Genomic DNA, 21,973 nt, shown 5'->3' with positions numbered 1-21,973 from the left:
ATCTGAAAATTTCAGGGCAGATAGATCTTGGCCTGATGAACATATTCACCCCCATGTCAGATTTGCTCTAAATGCTTTAGTTTCAGAGATATAAGCCAAAAACTGCATTTTACACCCATGTTCTATTTTTAGCCATGGTGGCCATCTTGGTTGATGGGCGGGGTCATCGGATAGTTTTTTTATAACTAGATACCCTAAGGATGATTTAGGCAAAGTTTGCTTTAATTTGGACCAGTAGTTTCAGAGGAGATGATTTTTGTAAAAGTTAAGGGACGACGACGACGATGGACGCCAAGTGATGAGAAAAGCTCACTTGGCCCTTTGGGCCAGTTGAGTAAAAATTGCATTCTGATATCTGATACATAGTTTATATTTTCATGGTACATGTTCATGGATTTTAGTTTTTTGAAAAAAATCAGTGGAGAAATTTTAAGCCATCTGATATAAACCTTCGATATAAATTCTTTAAATATTTGGCAAGAATAGTACACAGGAGAGCACTTACAAGACTAGACTTAAGAAATCTGCATACATTGGAAATGAAAATTAATTGTTGACACACAAGCCTGAAATTTTTTTACTTTATTTATATATGAAGAAGTACCTCTGCAACTGTCATTATCTGTATCTGTGTTACATCCGTTACATCAAGCATTTCATTTGATGAAATTATGAAAGTTAAGTCTGGAACTGCCACAACACGTACATCCTTGATCATGGTTTCCTCGACCAATCCTATACTACAAAAAGAACCATTTTCAAAATTAACCTTTCATCATTTTCATATACAGGGTACCAGGATTTGATAATTTAGGTCGAGTCAATCGATTGCGATCTTGTTTTAATCAGTTATTTAAGGTGGTTACAATATTTCATGGATTTTAAATATGTCAAGGGCTAAATATTTTTGTGAGGTTTTTTGTTCATGCTTTTCTTGTCACTGATTTTGATCTTCCTTAATGTTTATAGGACAAGGTACAATTTGGGGTAAAATTTTCCTTAACATAAACTGTAATCCAATGAAATATTTGGCTTCTATTCTTGTATGAAATATTTGCCTTTCATTGGTTACACAACCATAAATAGAGGCTCTAAAGAGCCTGTGTCCCTCACCATGGTCTATGTGCATATTAAACAAAGGACACAGATGGATTCATGACAAAATTGTGTTTTGGTGATGGTGATGTGTTTGTAGATCTTACTTTACTGAACATTCTTGCTGCTTACAATTATCTCTATCTATAATGAACTTGGCCCAGTAGTTACAGTGGAAAATATTTTGTAAAAAATTACAAAAATTTACAAAATTTATGAAAATTGTAAAAAAATGACTATAAAGGGCAATAACTCCTTTAGGGGTCAATTGACAATTTTGGTCATGTTGACTTATTTGTAGATCTTACTTTGCAGTACATTATTACTGTTTACAGTTTATCTCTATCTATAATAATATTCACGATAATAACCAAAAGCTGCAAAATTTTCTTAAAATTACCAATTCAGGGGCAGCAACCCAACAACGTGTTGCCTGATTGGTCTGAAAATTTCAGGGCAGATAGATCCTGACCTAATGAACAATTTTATCCTGCAAGATTTGCTCTAAATGCTTTGGTTTCAGAGATATGAGCCAAAAACTGCATTTTACCCTATGTACTATTTTTTAGCCATGTCAGCCATCTTGGTTCGCGGGCGGGGTCATCAAACACATTTTTGAAACGAGTTACCCTTATGATGATTGTGGACAAGTTTGGTTAAATTTGTCTAAGTAGTTTCAGAGGAGAAGATTTTTGTAAAAGATTACAAAAATTTACGAAAAATGGTTAAAAATTGACTATAAAGGGCAATAACTCCTTAAGGGGTCAACTGACCATTTTGGTAAAGTTGACTTATTTGTAGATCTGTCTTTGTTGAACATTATTGCTGTTTACAGTTTATCTCTATCTATAATAATATTCATGATAGAAGTTTCCATGTCAAAATTAGACCTTCTTATTCAGTGACTCATACTATAGTAAGTCATTTTTGTGTTTGAAACAATTGACAAAGGTATCAACTAACTGGATCTGGATGGTAAGTATTACTTTTGATTTCACAGCACTCACTTCATACTAACAACATTTCACTTGAGCAATCTGCTAAAACATTTTACCAGTTGATCAGTTAGTTGGAGAAGAAATCTAACTGCAATTTGGTAAACTGTTTTGGCCATTGCTATTGTGATACCCCAAAGGTCACTGGATAAGCACAGTAATAAGTTTTTTACATCTTGTGTTGAAAACCTGAGGACTGACAGATGTATGAGCAAAACTCATGATTATGCAAAATTAAATCAATTTGTACAAAAGAAATTTACTAAGTCAGAACAAGTAAAATTTTCAATTCCACCAGTCACAATAAATGGTCTATTTAATGAGATGATCAAACTTGACATTAATAAATCCACCGGATCTGATAACATAGGACCAAAAATTTTAAAATTGAGTGCTCCTTTCATAACGTCATCTTTAACTTACATTTTTAACAGAATAATAGATACAAGTACATTACCCAGTGTTCTAAAGAATGCAAGAGTAACCCCTGTTTTTAAAGCTGGTGAAAAATTCATGGCAACAAATTATAGACCAATTTCTGTACTTCCCGTTTTATCAAAACTTTTAGAAAAGCATGTTTCAAAACATTTGTATGACTACCTAAAAAGATTAGATCTTTTACACCCAGCACAGTCTGGGTTTCGACAAGAACACTCTTGCCAAACTGCCCTTATCAATATCATAGATAAATGGATACAGGATATGAATGATGGTAATATCAACTTAGCAGTCCTGTTGGATTTTAAGAAAGCTTTTGATGTAGTAGATCATGATATTCTCTGTAAAAAACTTGAAATTTATGGATTTGATAATACTGCTGTTTCTTTTTTTAAATCATATTTGAATGAAAGAACTCAACAAGTACAAATTGGTAATGCTCATTCTGAAAAACTTTATATCAAGTATGGTGTCCCCCAAGGCTCCATATTAGGCCCCCTTCTGTTTATATTATACATAAACGACCTTCCTATTTATATGCAAAATTGTTGCACTGATTTATATGCCGATGATTCAACTTTACATCTTTCTGGTAATTGTTATCAAACTCTACAGTCAAAGGTACAAGAAGATTTACATGGTGTAGAGGAATGGTGCAATGATAACAATATGTTCATCAATAAAAATAAAACAAAATATATGATTATTGGAACGAAGCAAAGAGCAATGCCACATTACAATGAGAGTTGTTTAACTATTAACAATCAAGTGATACAATCTTCCACATGTGAAAGTCTTTTAGGCATTAAAATTGACCCTTCCCTCACATGGACAAACCAAATTGATGTGATCTGCTCAAAAATATCATCTAGACTATATCTACTATTAAAGATTAAAAAATTTCTAAATCTAGACTGCAGAAAATTATTCTATAATGGTTATATCTTGCCACTAATTGATTATTGTTGTATAGTGTGGAGTAGTTGTAGCAGTGAGGGTTTAAAAAGGATATTAAAATTACAAAAGAGGGCTGCTAGATTAATACTAGAAACAGACCCATTCGCTCCTTCTGCACCCTTATTCAAACATTTAAACTGGATGACAGTTGAACAGAGAATAAAATATCATAAGTTAGTGATGACATTTAAGTGCATTAAAAATGATGCCCCATCATATCTTACTAACAAGTTTCATTATGTTTCAGACAGAAATCCATACCCCTTGAGAAATGCTGTTCAAGGAAACCTCATACTCCCTAAACCAAAAACAGAATTGTTCAAAAAATCTTTTATGTATTCTGGACCATTCTTGTGGAATAATTTGCCAATACCGTTAAGAAATATTACAAATGTTAATTCTTTCAAATACAAAATAACAGATCATTTATTGAAATCAACCTAGCTATATCAATAATATTAAAAACTGATCATGTCATCATGTTTATTTTTTTCATCACATTTTATCAAGTTGTATTAAACATTATTATCATACTTGACTTTTTATACTAATGTATGCAATGTATATGTTTGCATTTTGTTTGATTTCTCATGATGAGGGCCTCAGGGAAGATTAGTTATATAGCTAACTGTGTAACCCTCTTAAAATAAAGTATTGTTGTTGTTGTTGTTGTTGTTGTCCACTTAAAAAACACACCAAAATGTGTCTATATGAAGTGAAAACATCCATTGTTTATGAATGCTTATCGTGTCAATATTTTTAAATCACTTAAACCTGTCGAGCATTATTAAATATTGATTCGTATTCACATATATGTTGTTTACAAATCCAATCAATATTAATAAAGGAACAGTAGTTTTGTTTTGTTGTTGTTAAAATGGGACAGTAACTATATAATCATGATAATAGCCCAGATACCATTTATGTAGGAAGCAGGCCATGCGATACCCTCCTATATTATTAAGATATTTAACGTTTGGCATCACTGGGGTATATTTGTGCAAAAAAAGTTCACTTATAATTAATAAACGATAAATTTAACTGTACAAAACTAATCAATTACAATTTTTATGTTCATTCTAAGTATGCATGACATATTTGCCACTAAGCAACCAAGAGTTAAATTATGCGTTGCAAATTAACAAACCGCGTTGCACAAACTTATGCTAATCAAAGCATTGTCAATGTTGTGATCCAGCCATATTCATAGCTAGTCTGATATTCTTCTAACCATACTTTTTTTTTCTCTTTTCATTTCCAATCTTACTATAAAATTTCTGTGTAATTGTCCAAATGTAGGGAATTTCACAATATTGATGCAAATATTGATATATTTACATATTGATATGTCAATTTTAGACTCTGTCAGATTTTTTTTTAATAAATGGTGGTACAACAGGTCATGAGATATTAACTGTGGTGAATTAAGACTGGGGTTGTTTCCAATTAATACTTACACCTTTGAGTGTAATTATTTGAAAATCATGACATTTGATAATCATACTGACTCTTACTTGCCAATTGAAAGAATTGGAGTTATACCATTTCAAAAAAGTGTGGGAATCAACTTAGATCTATTAATACACATGTTGACCCAAATTTCGTTGAATAACAACTTACACAAGCATAAGATACTTATATAAAACAAAATTCTTATCAACTGATTCAATTGATGTAAAAATACTTTTTCAAAATAATTCATAAATAGTAAATCATTATAAATTTTGATTTACAAAGGAACTATATGCAAGTGTATATCTAAAATAAAAGGGTTGTTCGTCCAATCTTTTCTAAATTCAAGGGCAAATAAAATGTCAAAAGTTGGCAGTTGATGATTAACATGATTAAAATGGTGTAGAAAGATTCCACAAATCATAAAAACACATTATAAGTTTCATGATATGTCTTCAACTTAGCATGGCTGAATCAATAAAACCACTGCAAGCAAAACGCATTTTTATTGTGCCATTCTTATTCTTATCTGGTGTCTATTTGAAAGCAGAAGTCATTGATATCATCTTTCACTGTGGATAGACAGGATAATGTTCCATGTCTTGGGCATTGGTCTTTACCAAACAGAATACCTTTATTTCCTCCAGATGTCGTTTGATCTGTTTTAGAATCCTGCAACCAAAACCAGACGTCTTTAATCATGTTTTCAAAAATTATTAAATTGCCATAAAAGTTATTGCCTTTACTGAGGACATATTATTGCTAAAAGTTTTGAGATGTTCTGGTGTTTTAAAGCGGACACGCTTTGCAAATAATAATAATTGAACACGTTTGGATCATTTAGGATTTTGAGGACATGTTTGGGCATTGTTGGGGAGATTGACACTTTTGGAAGTGTTACATATACATTGTATCATGTCTGTCTGAATTTCAAAATTTTAAAGAAATAACATTTTCATTCCACTAATTAAGCTTGCTCATGTTGTTTCATTTCTTGTTGTAGCAAGATGTTCGTAAGGAATCTTAGCTGCTATTCTCAATTTAAAAAAAACAATATCTTACTGGTTTTACATGTATGTACATGTATTGTAACACAATAGTCCAGCAATGTGAAAAAAACCCTGAAAAGTCAGTCCTCATTCTGCAGTATGTTAAGGTTAAGCACAAAGTGGTTAAAGAAACAGTCTTGTCAATAGTCATGATAGTAATGGTCAAAATTTATTTTCACCATATTTTTTAAAGAATTTACCTTCCCTTTAGGTTACACATTCTGCAAAACTTCTCCAGCATTGTTGTGAACCTCATTTCTTCCACTGTTCTAGAAGTCAACAACAAATCACGAAGTATTTCTTTTAGGTCATTTTGAAAGTCATGTCTTCCAGCTTCAATATGATGTATCATAACTCTGAAAAAAAAATCCTAATTATTTATATAAGAACTGGACACTGATTAGAGGTGCATAGAATCTGCTGTCGATTTGGAAACTTGTTCTATAATCTATTATTAAGTCAGACTTGGTGTCTATTTGAGTCGTACCTGTACATATATATATGCAAAATCAAATAAATGGGGAATATGTCTATGGGACACAGATGATGCCCCCGCTAGCATATCATATAAAGTTATAAAGGGCAGGGTTTCCCCGAGTCAATTATTTTTTTCGCCAACTTACATAAATATATTTTTCGTTTAAAATGTTCCTTCTTTCTAACCCCCCCCCCCCCCATTTACTTTTTAAAAGATACTATAAAAATAGCAATATAGACATCATAATTTTGACTTCAAAAGTTTATCGGATATACATTTCCCTTCCAGTTGAAGGATAAAGACTAAAGGCAGAGACTTTTCTTACTTTTCAACAGGTTTGGAACAACCCTCCAAATGTGGGATATCCCTTAAATAAGGGACTGTCCCTCAGACAAGGGATCATTTTGCTGTTGTAGAAAAGTAAAAAGAAAAATTTAGCTTTTTTTTAACTTAAACGGGGAAAAATTCATTATATTTGGAACAACTTTTCTTAAAGAGGGGTCCACTTATTTTTTAAAATAAAGAAGATACATGTACATGATGTATAAGTCCAGGAATATTACAAAATTCTTGGACATGTTTTGACCATATAATACCAGATAGTTGTATAGTTCTTTGGGAAAAGTTTCTTCAAATGATATGAATATGTGCCCTTTTGTACTAAAAAGTGGTTTTTACAACAAAACATTTTTTTTTTATCACTTGAAATTGATCCCTGATTTAAGGGATAGTCATTACATTGAAGGGTTACTTATTTGAGGAGTTGTTCCCAACCTGTTGAATATATTTCTTCATAACGACAGTTTTCTTTTCCGGACCATCGTAAATGAAAAAGTTGAGACGTAAAAATATGCTTGAAACACGTGCGTCGCCAAAACGAAAAATAAATAAAATGGATGAAATCAAATCATTATATATATTTCTTTCGCCAAATTCTTTCGCAAATGATGAATTTTAATCGCCACAATTTTTATTTTTTTGCAAAATGCGAAAATGGTGAACGCCAGCGGTAACCTTGAAAGGGACATAACTGAAGAACAGTAAAAGTGACGCTACTCAAATTTGTACTTGATCTGAGTTTTGTGGTTATATGTATTGTGTATAAGTTTTATAACATTTCGTTGAGGCAAACTGAAGGTAGAGAACGGAAACAAAAAATTCAGCAATTATTCCATTTGTAAAGGGGCATAACTTTAGAACAGTAAAAGTGACACCACCAAAATTCAAACTTGATCTGTATTTTGTGGTATTAAGCATTGTGTATAAGTTTCATAACATTTGGTTGAGGCTAACTTTAGTTAGGGAATGGAAATGAAAACTAGTATTTTTTCCATTTGTAAAGGGGCATAACTCTAGAACAGTAAAAGTGACACTACCGAAACTCAAACTTGATCTGTGTTTTGTGGTAATAAGCATTGTGAATAAGTTTCATAACATTTGGTTGAGGCAACCTAAACTAGATTTGATTTGATTTTTGGTGTTTTAACGCCACTTTTAAGCACCGCTTTTGGGCCAATTTTTATTGGTGGAGGGAGCCGGAGTGCCAGGAGAAAACCACCGACCTGTGATAGGAAAACTGACAATCCTAGTCAATTTAGATTGGAGTCCAGTGCACCCGCACAAGCGGGGTTCGAACTCACAACCTCAGTGTTGACTGGCTAGTGATTACAGTAGTAACTACTTAGACCACTCGGCCACTGAGGCCCCTCCTAAACTAGAGAGCGGGAATGAAAAATTCAGCAATTTTTCCATTTGTAAAGGGGCATAACTCTAGAACGGTTTAAGTGACGCCACTGAAATTTAAACTTGATCTGTGTTTTGTGGTAATAAGCCTTTTGTAGAAGTTTTATAACATTTGGTTGAGGCAAACTAAAGTTAGAGGACGGAAACCAACTTTGGGAAGTAAGCCAAAATATTTATCAAATGGAATTTATTTTAAGATGTTGCATTAGAATGGAGATATCTGTATTGTATTTCGTTGCTAGGTAAACTCAATTTGTGACAGTCAAATCTACGTTTCACGAAGGCCAAGCTTAAAATACAATACAGATATCTCCCAATTACAGATATTTGAATTTTAATGAGGGCCGGTAAATAATGAAAACTTATAAATGTAAATAAAATGCTCCGCTGGGTGCAGCTTGAAACGACCACAGAGGTCGAACCCTGAACAGTTGGGGCAAGTATGGACACAACATTCATTATAAGCTTGATACAGCACTGAATTTGGATTGTGATTAAATATTTGACACAGCATAGGTTTCTGACACAGAATGAATGTGGTCTAAGAACTTAAAAATATTTTTAATTTGCCTATTCAAACCATATCATTATTATTTGCTTTTATATATAAATCAGAAATAACCAATTTAAAATGGAAAATTTTAAAGAAAAAAAATGGAAAAAAAGGAAAAAAAAATCCCTCCCCCAAATTTTTTGAACCCCCTTATGATTCATCACCCCCAAACTCAATCTCAGCCTTCCCTTTGTGGTATGGTACCTTGCAGTACAATTTCAGAGAGATCCATATATACACTTGAACACAAGTTATTGTCTTGAAAGTAGAAAAATGCTTGTTTTTAGGCCCCTTTTTGGCCCAAAATTCCTAAACGTTCAGGGCAATTACCCCCAAACTCAAACCAAGCTTTCCCTTTGTGATATGGAACCTTGTAGTACAATTTCATAAAGATCCATACACTTACGCACAAGTAATTGTCCTAAAACTAGAAAAATGCTTGTTTTTTGCCCCTTTTTGGCCCCTAATTCCTAATATGTTTAGGCAATTACCCCATAATCAATCCCAGCCTTCCCTTTGTGGTATGGTACATTGCAGTACAATTTCAGAGAGATCCATACACTTGAACACAAGTTATTGTCTGGAAACTAGAAAAATTCTTATTTTTGGCCCCTTATTCCTAAACGTTGTGGGCAATTACCCCCAAACTCATTTTCAGCTCTCCCTTTGTGATATGGAACCTTGTAGTGTTGTGATATGGAACCTTGTAGTACAATTTCAGAAAGATACATACACTTACACACAAGTTATTGTCATGAAACTAGAAAAATGCTTGTTTTTGCCCCTTTTTTGGCCCCTAATTCCTAAAATTTTGAGGCAATTACCCCCATAATCAATCCCAGCATTCCCTTTGTGATATGGAACCTTGTGGTACAATGTCAGAGAGATCCATACACTAACACACAAGTTATGTCTGGAAGTTTTTTTTTGTCCCCTTTTTGACCCCTAATTCCTTAACTGTTGGTACCATTATCCCCAAAATCAATCCCAACCTTTCTGTTGTGGTATTGAACCTTATGGTAAAATTTCATAGAGATCTATTCACTTAAATTAAAGTTAGAGTGCGAAAACCAATGTGTCTTCTGACGACGACGACAACGACGACGACGCCAACTTCATACCAATATACGACCACAAAAATTTGTTTGCGGTCGTATAAAAATGGAAAAAAAATGGTAACATTTGTCATTTCCATGTGTAAGGGCAATAACTCCCATAAGAAGTTGTCTGACAGTTTTACAGCTGTGAGGTTTAATTATGCATACAAATTTTCCAAAATGCTAAAATTATCACTGATACCTTTATCTTACATTCATTTAGAGTATTTTCCTGAAGAAATAACTGTGAAGAACTTCTTAAAAGCAATCGTGCTTTGAAAACGTACACAGATTTAACATATCCGTCTCTGGTCCATGTTTTACCATTGTCAAGTCAACATCCAGTATTAGAAAAATGTGATTTTTAAAATATAAAGCAAAGTTGTTGAGAACATAATGTCTGTCACCATGCTGGTGACGATTTGTCTCGGTGCTGAAGTGTCTAGAATGCTGCAAACTTGACACATTCAGTCAGGGGTACTACTTGTACAAGTTATTATTATCCACCCCTAGTTGATCCGGCCCTATAATAAAATAATAATGAATAATTAACTTCGGCGGATTTGGTGACATATCTGAATCAGTATAAATGGAATTTGTAAAAAGTATCGATGAATAGTGACAGCAGGTAAGTGAAGGATGCCTAATATTACCTTTAGCATGTTTAGAGAAACATTCAGATGAATTACTTTAAATCGATACAAAAATGAGTAATCAGTGTGATTTGTACAATTTGTTAAGCAGCATCGATATCAGTATATGAATATGAAGTTATTTTCCATGATAACCATGATAACTCAGAATACAATTGGGAAAAGTTTATATTCAATTCCGACACATAGAAGAGATAAATAGATATTTACAATCCACTGGAACACATAATAATGTAATTACCATAATGATCATTAGTCTATACATTTGTAATTGGTTTGTTTATTCAACAATTGTCTGATGATCGTGAACCAAAGTAAGGCTGGTCGTAATCACTTAATTCAATTAAAATCATAGCTATTAAAATTTACTAAGAGCTAATTTCCTAATTCTTGTAGAGTAAAACTTTGGTGGCTTGCTTGCTTTGTTTGTATAACAATGTATAAACTTTTAACTCAAGCTTTGACATCTTCAAACAATATATATAGGCATAGTTAAACCTGTATATATTATATTTACATTTAATTGGACGTTATCCCAATAAAATTGTACAATATACAAACAAAGCAAGTAAGTAAGCTAACCTGAAAGTCTTGCTCTACATGCATTAGGAAATTAGCTCTAAATAAACAATTCACAGGGCCGTAACTAGGCCTTGGGAACAGACGAGGCAGGGGTTTAACGGGAGCCGCCGATTGAGGCCCCCTGGCCGAAAATTGTAACATTAATTTATGGTTCGAAATATATCTTGTTACCTCCGTTGTTTGTATCATATTTATCGTTTTGTTTCATATTTACCATATAAAGAACTGTAATAGTCTATCAGAGCCGGTTGACAGATATTTGCCTCGAATTTTGTACCATCAATTATATAAAATTTACAGTAGGTTATATGTCTGATAGTAGAAAATGCGGGACAAGTGTGTGTGGTCAACGTTTTATTAAAAATAACACACATTTTCAATAACACTTTAATAAAGCGCAAAGAGTGGAACCTAGTCACTGTCTGTGAATGCTAGTTTGACCTTTCTTGTGCCACTATTATCCCATCGTCTGACTACTTTCTTTGAATTGAATAATTAATTTTTTTTGCTAATTCTATAAACATGATAAATGCATGTGCGTATTGCTGTGTGTTTGTTTTTCTTACAATGTACATTGGCTAGAGGTATAGGGGAGGGTTGAGATATAAAAAAACATGTTTAATTTTTAGTTCATTTATATATTTCAGAGTTTTATAGTATGACGTCCATTATCACTGAACTACATGTAGTACACATTATTGTTTAGGGGCCAGCTGAAGCACGCCTCCGGATTCGGGATTTTCTCGCTGTACTGAAGACCCATTGGTGGCCTTCGGCTGTTTTCTGCTCTTCGGTCGGGTTGTTGTCTCTTTGACACATTCCACATTTCCATTCTCAATTTTATTACACCCGAATCAATAATGATACAAATTAAATACTCTCTAGTCACCTTTACCATGGTTAATTGTGTGACCGTCTTTATTTCACAAGCCCAAAGTATTCCCACAATACTCCATGGAAATTCAAAGTATCAAGCAATCAAATTGTCATTCTGCCAAGGTCTTGTCCTGTCCGTTTAACATTTGAATGGAATAATCACATACATTTTGTAACTTGCTCTCTATATATAGCTAAAAGAAAGCCTACTTCATGTACTTGCCGTTAAACCAAACAAATCCTCCATCCATCCAAAATAAATGTTTTGTTTTCGAATAGCAGCCAGGTTTGCAGCAAAACATTTGAAAATGCCTCAAATCTTCATTTTATTTGAAAGAGAACTACATACAAATTGTGGGGTGTTTAGGTATTCATGTGTGATCTGTGAATGCTTCTTTAATAATATTAACTGAGCAAGGTGAAGAATTCAAACTATTTTAATTTTGATTTACTTTGCGAACTGACAACATGACTGATAATGTTGGAAATATCCATTATCAATAATTCATTTTCACGGGAAATAAATAATTACAGAACCAAATGCCGGTTTACTGGCGATGGTAATCAGATACAGAGATATTGATACCTTACGTTGAAATAAAAGTACAGAAGCTGCACGTCAACATAAATTACTATTCGAAGTATGCATTACTTAATTCTTGATGTTAAAATGCAAGGATGTGTTCTACCCTCTGCATGCATGCCTAACTTTCTCCATTTTCTTTTTTTCCCTTATTATTTTTTTTTGCCAGCAATTGCCTCGTCTGCCTCATTGTAGTTACGGCCCTGATTCAAGGTCTTTATAGTTGGATCTTTTATTAGAAGTTCTAATAACGTTTGTCAGGACCTCAGCAGGAATATCAACTCTTCCTGCTGCTTTTCAAAGATAAGCATGAAATACATGTACAGCTTTTAAGACTTCTTCTTATATATATCTATAATAATATTCAAGATAATAACAAACTAGAGGCTCTAAAGAGCCTGTGTCGCTCACCTTCGTCTATGTGAATATTCAACAGAGGACACAGATGAATTCATGACAAAATTGAGTTTTGGTGATGGTGATGTTTTGTAGATCTTACTTTACTGAACAATCTTGCTGCGTACAATTATCCCTATTAATTAGGTTTGGCCCAGTAGTTTCAGTGGAAAATGTAAGTAAAAACTTACAAATTTTATGAAAATTGTTAAAATTTACCATAAAGGGCAATAACTCCTTAGGGGGTCAATTGACCATTTTGGTCATGTTGACTTATTTTTAGGTCTTACTTTGTTGAAAATTATTGCTGTTTACAGTTTATCTCTATCTATAATAATATTCAAGATAATAACAAAAAAGCCAAAATTTCCTTAAAATTACCAATTCAGGGGCAACCTACTAACCAGTTGTCCAATTCATCTGAAAATTTAAGAGCAGATAGTTCTTGACCTGATAAACAATATCAACCCCTATCAGAATTGCTCTAAATGCTTTGGTTTTTGAGTTATGAGCCAAAAACTGCATTTTACCCCTATGTTCTATTTTTAGCCATGGCGGCCATTTTGGTTGATTGGTCGGGTCACCGGACACAATTTTTAATCTAGATACCCCAATGATGATTGTGGCTAAGTTTCATTTAATTTGGCCCAGCAGTTTCAGAGGAGAAGATTTTTGTAAAAGATTACATAGATTTACGAAAAATGGTTAAAAATTGACTTTAAAGGGCAATAACTTCTAAAGGGATCAACTGACCATTTTGGTCCAGTTGACTTATTTGTAAATCTTACTTTGCTGAACATTTTTGCAGTTTACAGTTTATCTCTATCTATAATAATATTCAAGATAATAACCAAAAACAGCAAAATTTCCTTAAAATTATCAATTCAGTGGCAGCAACCCAACAACCAGTTGTCCAATTCATCTGAAAATTTCAGGGCAGGTAGATCTTAACCTGATAAACAAATTTACCCCATGTCAGATTTGCTCTAAATGCTTCGGTTTTTGATTTATCAGCCAAAAACTGCATTTTACCCCTATGTTCTATTTTTAGCCATGGCGGCCATTTTGGTTAATTGGTCGGGTCACCGGACACAAATTTTAAACTAGATACCCCAATGATGATTGTGGCCAAGTTTGATTTTATTTGGCCCAGTAGTTTCAGAGGAGAAGATTTTTGTAAAAGTTAACGACGGACGACGACGACGACGGACGACAGACGACGGACGCAGGACACCAAGTGATGGGAAAAACTCACTTGGCCCTTTGGGCCAGGTGAGCTAAAAACTGCAAAATTTTGTTAAAACTACCAATTTGGTGGCAGAAACCCAACAATGGGTTGCTCGATTCGTCTGATAATTTCATGGCTGATAGATCTTGACAAATTGAACAATTTAACCCCATGTCAGATTTGCTCTAAAAGCTTTAGTTTTTAAGATATAAGCTAAAAACTGCATTTGACCCCTATGTTCTATTTGTAGCCATGGTGGCCATGTTTGACGATGGATCAAAACTTCGGAGTTTCAGAGAAGAAGATTTTTGAAATAGTTTATGACAACAGACGACGAAGGACGCCAAGTGATGGCATAAGCTCACATGGGGCCCTTTGGGCTCCGGTGAGCTAAAAAGGGAGACAATGCCATTTAATATAAGGCAAAATAATAAAAACTAGAGGCTCTAAAGAGCCTGTGTCGCTCACCTTGGCCTATGTGAATATTACACAATGGACACAGATGGATTCATGACAAAATTGTGTTTTGGTGATGGTGATGTGTTTGTAGATCTTACTTTACTAAACATTCTTGCTGCTTACAATTATCTCGATCTATAACAGTACTTTCTGTGGAAAATGTTATTGAAAATCTTCAAATTTTTAGAAAATTGTTAAAAATTGACTATGAAGAGTAATAACTCCTTAGGTGGTCAATTGACTATTTTGGTCATAGTGACTTATTTTTAGTTCTTACTTTGCTGTACATTATTGCTGTTTACAGTTTATCTCTATCTATAATAATATTCAAGATAACAAAAAAAACAGCAAAATTTCCTCAAAATTACTAATTCAGTAGCAGCAACCTAACAACCGATTATCCGATTCATCTGAAAATTCCAGGGCAGATAAATCGTGACCTGATCAACAATTTTACTTCCTGTCAGATTTGTTCTAAATGCTTTGGTTTTTGAGTTATAAGCCAAAAACTGCATTTTACCCCTATGTTCTATTTTTAGCCATGGCGGCCATCTTGGTTGGTTGGCCGGGTCACCGGACACATTTTTTAAACTAGATACCCCAATGATGATTATGACCAAGTTTGGATTAATTTGTCCCAGTAGTTTCAGAGGAGAAGATTTTTGTAAAAGATAACTAAGACTTACGAAAAATGGTTAAAAATTGACTAAAAAGGGCAATAACTCCTAAAGGGGTCAACTGACCATTTCGGTCACGTTGACTTTTTTGTAAATCTTACTTAGCTGAACATTATTGTAGTTTACAGTTTATCTCTATCTATAATAATATTCAAGATAATAACCAAAAACAGCAAAATTTCCTTAAAATTACCCAATTCAGGGGCAGCAACCCAACAACGGGTTGTCCTATTCATCTGAAAATTTCAGGCCAAATAGATCTTGACCTGATAAACAATTTTACCACGTGTCAGATTTGCTCTAAATGCTTTGGTTTTTGAGTTATAAGCCAAAAACTGCATTTTACCCCTATGTTCTATTTTTAGCCATGGCGGCCATCTTGGTTAGTTGGCCGGGTCACCGGACACATTTTTTGAACTAGATACCCCAATGATGATAGTGGCCAAGTTTAGTTTAATTTGGCCCAGTAGTTTCAGAGGAGAAGATTTTTGTAAAAGTTAACGAAGACGACGGACGACGACGACGGACGACGGACACCGGACGCAAAGTGATGGGAAAAGCTCACTTGGCCCTTCGGGCCAGGTGTGCTAAAAATCTTAAAGACTCATTATCTTTAATAAATATGTACAATGATGTATGGAAAAGTTTGACACAAGCTTTCTGTTTTTTTGGTGTTTTTTTTTCGATTTTAAAGACTGAAAATAAAATATATTGACTCTGAAATTAAAATTTTGGGTTATATATTAAAACCACTATATACTCATGATACTGCACAGACTTTAAACCCATTGACAAGGATGATGGTGTCTAAGTAACTGCAATTCAGAATACCGAACATGTTGAATGAGGGCATTTTTTTAAAGAAAATACTTTTAACCATGCTATTGACATTCTTATCTTTATCTATAATCATATTTTTTACTTTTCTTTACTTTCTGTTTTTTTTATATTTTTGGTTTATTTTTCTATTTCAACAATTTCTTTATCATATTGGCTTGAATTTTTTTATTTTGTTCATCTAAAGTTCCTTTCTTAGTGGTCCATTTATAAACATGATAAAACATCATTTCCTTAAGTTCTACATGTTCTAGTTCGTTAATATATGATCATGATGATAAACCTGTCATCCATACATGTTTACTACGCATGGACGGACTTACCGGACAACAACACTTCTGTGAAAACAGAGGTGACCCATTTGTCTGATTGATTTTCAAATCTTTTCAGATATATGATTGCGGAAATAAGATAGTAAAAAATGTACGTAACATTGAGTTTTCAGTGAATAGATTCAAATCAAATTTGATGCAATTTTTATATAATAAAGAAGAAATATACACGATCAAAGCCTTAGATGGGCGGAGTTACCAGACTGCATCGTATCTTCATTTTTATTCCCTATAAATATTTTTTTATATTGGGGCGGATCGACTAAGGGCCCGATTGACATGAAGCTACAAGAACTTGAGAAGTACCTGACTGACATTGCAGTAGTGAATGAAAAGATGGTAATTTTAATTTTACCTGGAACTACTACCCACAGTTTTCATCAACTCTTCATCATCATGGTGTTCATCTGAATCAGCATCAACTTTGGGAAGAAAGTTTTTAACAAGATATTCTATAACTTTAAAATGATTTTCCTGTTCAAGTTCTTTGACACTTGTGTCAAATGTCAAGTTAGCATTCAAATAATCCATCATCTTGATTAAATCTGCATCGAGGGGTGGCAAAACTGCATTTATATTTGAAAACATGTCGAAAAATTCATCAATGCTCTTCGTGGATGGGTCGATCCAGTTCCAATTAATCTGAAGATTTTCTAGTTCGCTCATCGTCCAATCACTTGTTTCACGCGGAATGTAACTACTCAGTGCAGTTAATTTCTTCTTCTTATCGCTTGATGCGGAATAATAATCGCCATCTGATCTTTTTGTCCACAGTGGATCATCTTCTGAATTTGAGCTGTGCCGTTTGCGTTTGCGTTTAGGTTTCGAGGATGACGCCATGTTGTGCCGAGGATAATTGTTCTCAACTCATCAATATACGGCAGCCGGTACGGTCACAGAACCGTTCGAATGCAGCACCGGAATACGTCCCCAGAACCATTTAAAAGTCATGCGCAGCACTTGTTAGCTAAATACCGACAAACAATTGTGACCTGAATGACCACAAATAAACACAACATAATATATATTATATATATATATTGTAATCACAGTAGTCTTAGATTATAATTATCAGTTTCGTTTGTTTGTCTCAGTGATTAAGGAGGTTATATGAGACATATAACCTCCTTGGTCTGATTAAATGATAACGAGGTGTTTGTCGCTCCTTTTTTTAAATAAATTGTGACCTATATTATAGTTGTTATAGTCATATCCCATAATTATTGTAGCTGAATATTTCTCTTATGTAAAAAGTACCCAGTAATCAATAAAAAAATTATTTGATCTATATGTATTCATCCATACGGAGACGCCCTTTAATTTCAACGATGAGTATTAATGGTATTAATATCAAAAGTCTATTATAGTTTAATACTTGTATACGTTATATTATTAGATCTTTAATTATAGGTATCTCCCAAGAGCGTTGCTGGAAAAGCTGGTTTGCGGGACGGTGACTTGATTTGCTACATTAACAAAGCTTACGTCGCTGACGTCACACATCAACACATGTTGATTTTCATTTGTAAATGAGTGGTTTGGCAAAGTTGCATGTCCACCGATGTCCAGACATTGTGCGAGAAAATATTTTAAGAAGATACGATGCTACTGGAAACAAAAAAATTAGTCGTTTCTTCGTGGAGAATTGAACTTAATATCAAAGAATACAAAACTAGCTCTTTTTTTGTAGATAAAACTAGATAGCTGACATGCTTTTACATCGAAGAGTTAAACTTGCTTTAAGTCGTGCTCAAACCTTTTAACAGAAAATAAAGGAAAATGGTGTAAACGTGCACGGGACACAGTCAATGCATAGAAAAAAATACATATTATCAATGGTCAGGGTTTTTATTTCTGTTCTTCATCTTGATAGTCGCTGAAGGGTCTTCAACAATGAAAGAATCAATGATACCATAAAACAAGGTCAAGATGATCCCTAGTGTCGACTCAAGCATTACTAGTACTTAAAGCATAATACTGCAATGTCACTATATTTAAATCAAGTCATAAAAAAATCACCAAAGTCTAAAGACAATACAGGCAGATCCGGTATTAATGATCATGAGAATTACGATTTTTGCATTATCCTACATATCGGTCTTTAAATGTTGTCCCTAAAACCTAAAAGTCTTAAATTACAACGAATCTATATAATTGCTTTGAGACAAGAATATTGTCAAAAATAAAATAGATAAAAATTAATTGCGTTTCAATGTAAAATAGAATCCGGGAAACGCTCAGAATGCACGATTTTGCGTGATTTTTCTCGGAGCTTCTGGGGGCCTTGAGCAGCGGCCACCCCAGACCCCTCGCCGAAATGTTTTACAATGAATCTATATATTTGCTGTGAGACCAGAATATTGTCAAAAAAAAATAGATAAAAATTAATTGTGTTTCAATGTAAAAAAGAATCCGGGAAACGTTCAGAATGCACGATTTTGCGTGATTTTTCTCGGAGCTTCTGGGGGCCATGAGCAGCGGCCCCCAGACCCCTCGCCGAAAATTATTTTGCCTCACTTTTAAAACAGGCTAGTTATGGCACTGGAAAAGGTTTTGTTGAATTAGTTCTAAGGACGTTTTATCCTATATTTTAATTTTAAATACAGAATTAAGTAGGTTCTTATAGGGTGTATACTTTCCTGTAAAAATGGTTGCATTTGAATTACTTATATTATTACTTCACAACTTAATTCTGACAAGGTACGTTATTGGTTAAAATTAATATTTAGTAATTTATGTTTAGTTCTGGATAGGTGACGTCCTTTATATCATAATTTAAAAAAAAATCATGATTCTTACAAGGTATAAAGAACTATATATACAAGTTGTGTCTAAGGACGTTCGCCAGAATTAAGACTGGTACATAAAGAATGTATATATGTTACAGTGAATTTGTATAATCAGGGATTATGTAGAATCCCTGATTTTTCAGGGAATATGTAGAATCACTAAAATCATTAGTAATTATATATAATCCCTGAAAATGACCAGTGATTTTACATAATCACTGAACATTTTAATAATTATTCTACAAATTCCCTAATATAATTTCAGGGATTATGAATAATTTAAGGATCCTTTGTTTGATAAAAAAAAATGAAAATATATAAACAAATTCTCATTTTTTACTTTTATATTCCTTGCCAGATGAAATAATTTTGCTTTTGAACACAGAGGATGGTTTTAAAGACTATAACCAGCAAAGGGTTTTGAGATAAAGTTTAAGTCTTCAAAATTAACAATATCAAGATTCCCTTTATAGCGATAACTTTACATGTAGTGTTTGTTTATTAAAAGCAAGCTTCAAATGGATATCCATGTTCTATTCTTAAATCTACAGAGCATGTTATTTGTGGTACATGTAAAACAAATGGTGAAGAAGTTTATGGAAGATGTTTTTTTCGTTTTTGTTCAAACAGAGACATGTTTCTGGTTCAAATGAACAAGAAATCCAAACAGAGAAATCTTACACATGTAATGTATAGAAAAGCTAAGGATTGACAATTAGAACAAAGTTTTAGAGCATTTAGTGTTATAATCCTGGTACCTAATTGATAACTAATTATATTCTCATAGCAAAAAAGGAAAGGGAATTAAAAAAAAACATAATGGTTCAACAAAAGTCTGATAAAGGATATTGCCTGGTAAAAAAACCATATCTCAATCGAACCAGTTCGAGGTTGCTAATTTCTCTTTTTTTTACAGATGTTTTTACTGAACACTTTATTCTCAGGCGGGTCATAAAATCTGATCTGATATGTGAAGAAAAATGTTTTCTAAAATTTGGATATTGTCAATGTGTGAAGCATATTATTTTAATATATTATGTTTAACATTTTAATATACTGTGCTTAACATTTTGAAAAAGAACAAATTATCATTTTGATATTTTGTTCTTAGCAGTCTACAATTTAAGTTTATATAGTGTATTGCTGTTTCAATATGATTTCATAGCATAAATAATTTGACTTTTATTCATTTTCTTTATAAATAAAACTATTTCTTCATTTCAGTTATTATGTATAATCCCTGTCGTTATTTCTAGTGATTCTATATAATCCCTGAAAATTTTAGTGATTATATATAATCCCTAAACTGGCCAGTGATTCTACATAATCCCTGAAAACTTCAGGGATTCTACATAATCACTGATTATACAAATTCACTGTAACATATACATATTATTGGTACTGAAAAGGTTACTTTTATATATTTTTAAGCCCCCGGTCGCCATTTAGTTTTACCCTTGTCAGTCTGTACGTCCGCCCGTACGTCCGTACATCCGTACTCCGTATCTCCCTGAATTGGTTTCCGTTCTCCAACTTTAGTTTGCCCCAACCAAATGTTATGAAACTTATACACAATGCTTATAACTACAAATCACAGTTAGAGATTGAATGTGGGTGGCGTCACTTTACCTTTCTAGAGTTGTGCCCAATTATAAATGGAAAAATTGTTGAAATTTTCATTCCCGTTATCCAACTTACGTTTGCCTCAACCAGACTGTTATGAAACTTATACACAGTGCTTATAACCCCATAACTCTGATCAAGTACGAAATATGGTAGCGTCACTTATACTGTTTTTCAGTTATATTATATGCAAACAGGGACACCATTTGTGTTCTGACCAGGTATGGTTGTTTTTACTGTAAATAAAGGTTGGTTCTGAGGAGGTACCGACACAAAGTTTTCTTAGTAAATTTAGTTCTGACAAGGTATGGTTGTTTTAGCTATAAATAAACGTGGGTTCTGAGAAGGTAACGACATTCAGTTTACTTAGAAATTTAGTTCTGACAAGGTATAGTTGTTTTAGCTATAAATAAACGTGGGTTCTGAGGAGGTACCGACACAAAGTTTTCTTAGAAAATTTAGTTCTGACAAGGTATGGTTGTTTTTACTGTAAATAAAGGTTGGTTCTGAGGAGGTACTGACACAAAGTTTTCTTAGTAAATTTAGTTCTGACAAGGTATGGTTGTTTTAGCTATAAATAAACATGGGTTCTGAGGAGGTACCGACACAAAGTTTTCTTAGAAAATTTAGTTCTGACAAGGTATTGTTGTTTTTACTGTAAATAAACGTGGGTTCTGAGGAGGAACCGACACTCAGTTTACTTTAAAAAGTTTGGTTCTGACAGGGTATGGTTGTTTTTACTGTAAATAAAGGTTGGTTCTGAGGAGGTACCGACACAAAGTTTTCTTTAGAAATTTAGTTCTGACAAGGTATGGTTGTTTTATCTATAAATAAACGTGGGTTCTGAGGAGGTACCGACACAAAGTTTTCTTAGAAAATTTAGTTCTGACAAGGTATGGTTGTTTATACTGTAAATAAAGGTTGGTTCTGAGGAGGTACCGTTACAAAGTTTTCTTAGAAAATTTAGTATTGACAAGGTATGGTTGTTTTTACTATAAATAACGGTTGGTTCTGAGGAGGTACCGACACTCGGTTAACTCAGAAAATTTAGTTCTGACAAGGTATGGTTGTTTGTAATGTA

General features: G+C 33.4%; 1 protein-coding gene across 3 annotated transcripts in view; it reads right to left on the bottom strand.

Moving 5' to 3' along the window:
- The window catches only part of LOC143059893 (uncharacterized), a 28,636-nt gene extending 11,153 nt beyond the window's left edge, over positions 1 to 17,483 (bottom strand). Inside the window, exons 1-4 of one of the 3 annotated variants that reach the window (XR_012973659.1) lie at positions 16,836 to 17,473; positions 6,187 to 6,342; positions 5,570 to 5,609; positions 605 to 740 (exon numbers count right to left, since the gene is read on the bottom strand). Coding sequence is in view for 2 of the 3 variants with exons in the window: in XM_076233482.1 (XP_076089597.1) it covers positions 605 to 740; positions 6,187 to 6,342; positions 16,836 to 17,320 (777 nt within the window). In the remaining variant the exon portion in view is untranslated. Of the gene's footprint in view, positions 1 to 604; positions 741 to 5,424; positions 5,610 to 6,186; positions 6,343 to 16,835 lie in introns of those variants that run through there. The other 2 variants (XM_076233482.1, XM_076233483.1) reach the window with 2 other exon arrangements.
- Positions 17,484 to 21,973: the final 4,490 nt, after the last annotated feature.

The sequence above is a fragment of the Mytilus galloprovincialis genome, unplaced genomic scaffold, assembly GCF_965363235.1.
Source record: "Mytilus galloprovincialis unplaced genomic scaffold, xbMytGall1.hap1.1 HAP1_SCAFFOLD_40, whole genome shotgun sequence".
Lineage (NCBI taxonomy): Eukaryota > Metazoa > Mollusca > Bivalvia > Mytilida > Mytilidae > Mytilus > Mytilus galloprovincialis.
Note: the sequence above shows the minus strand (reverse complement) of the source record. Positions and strands in the feature narration are given on the sequence as shown.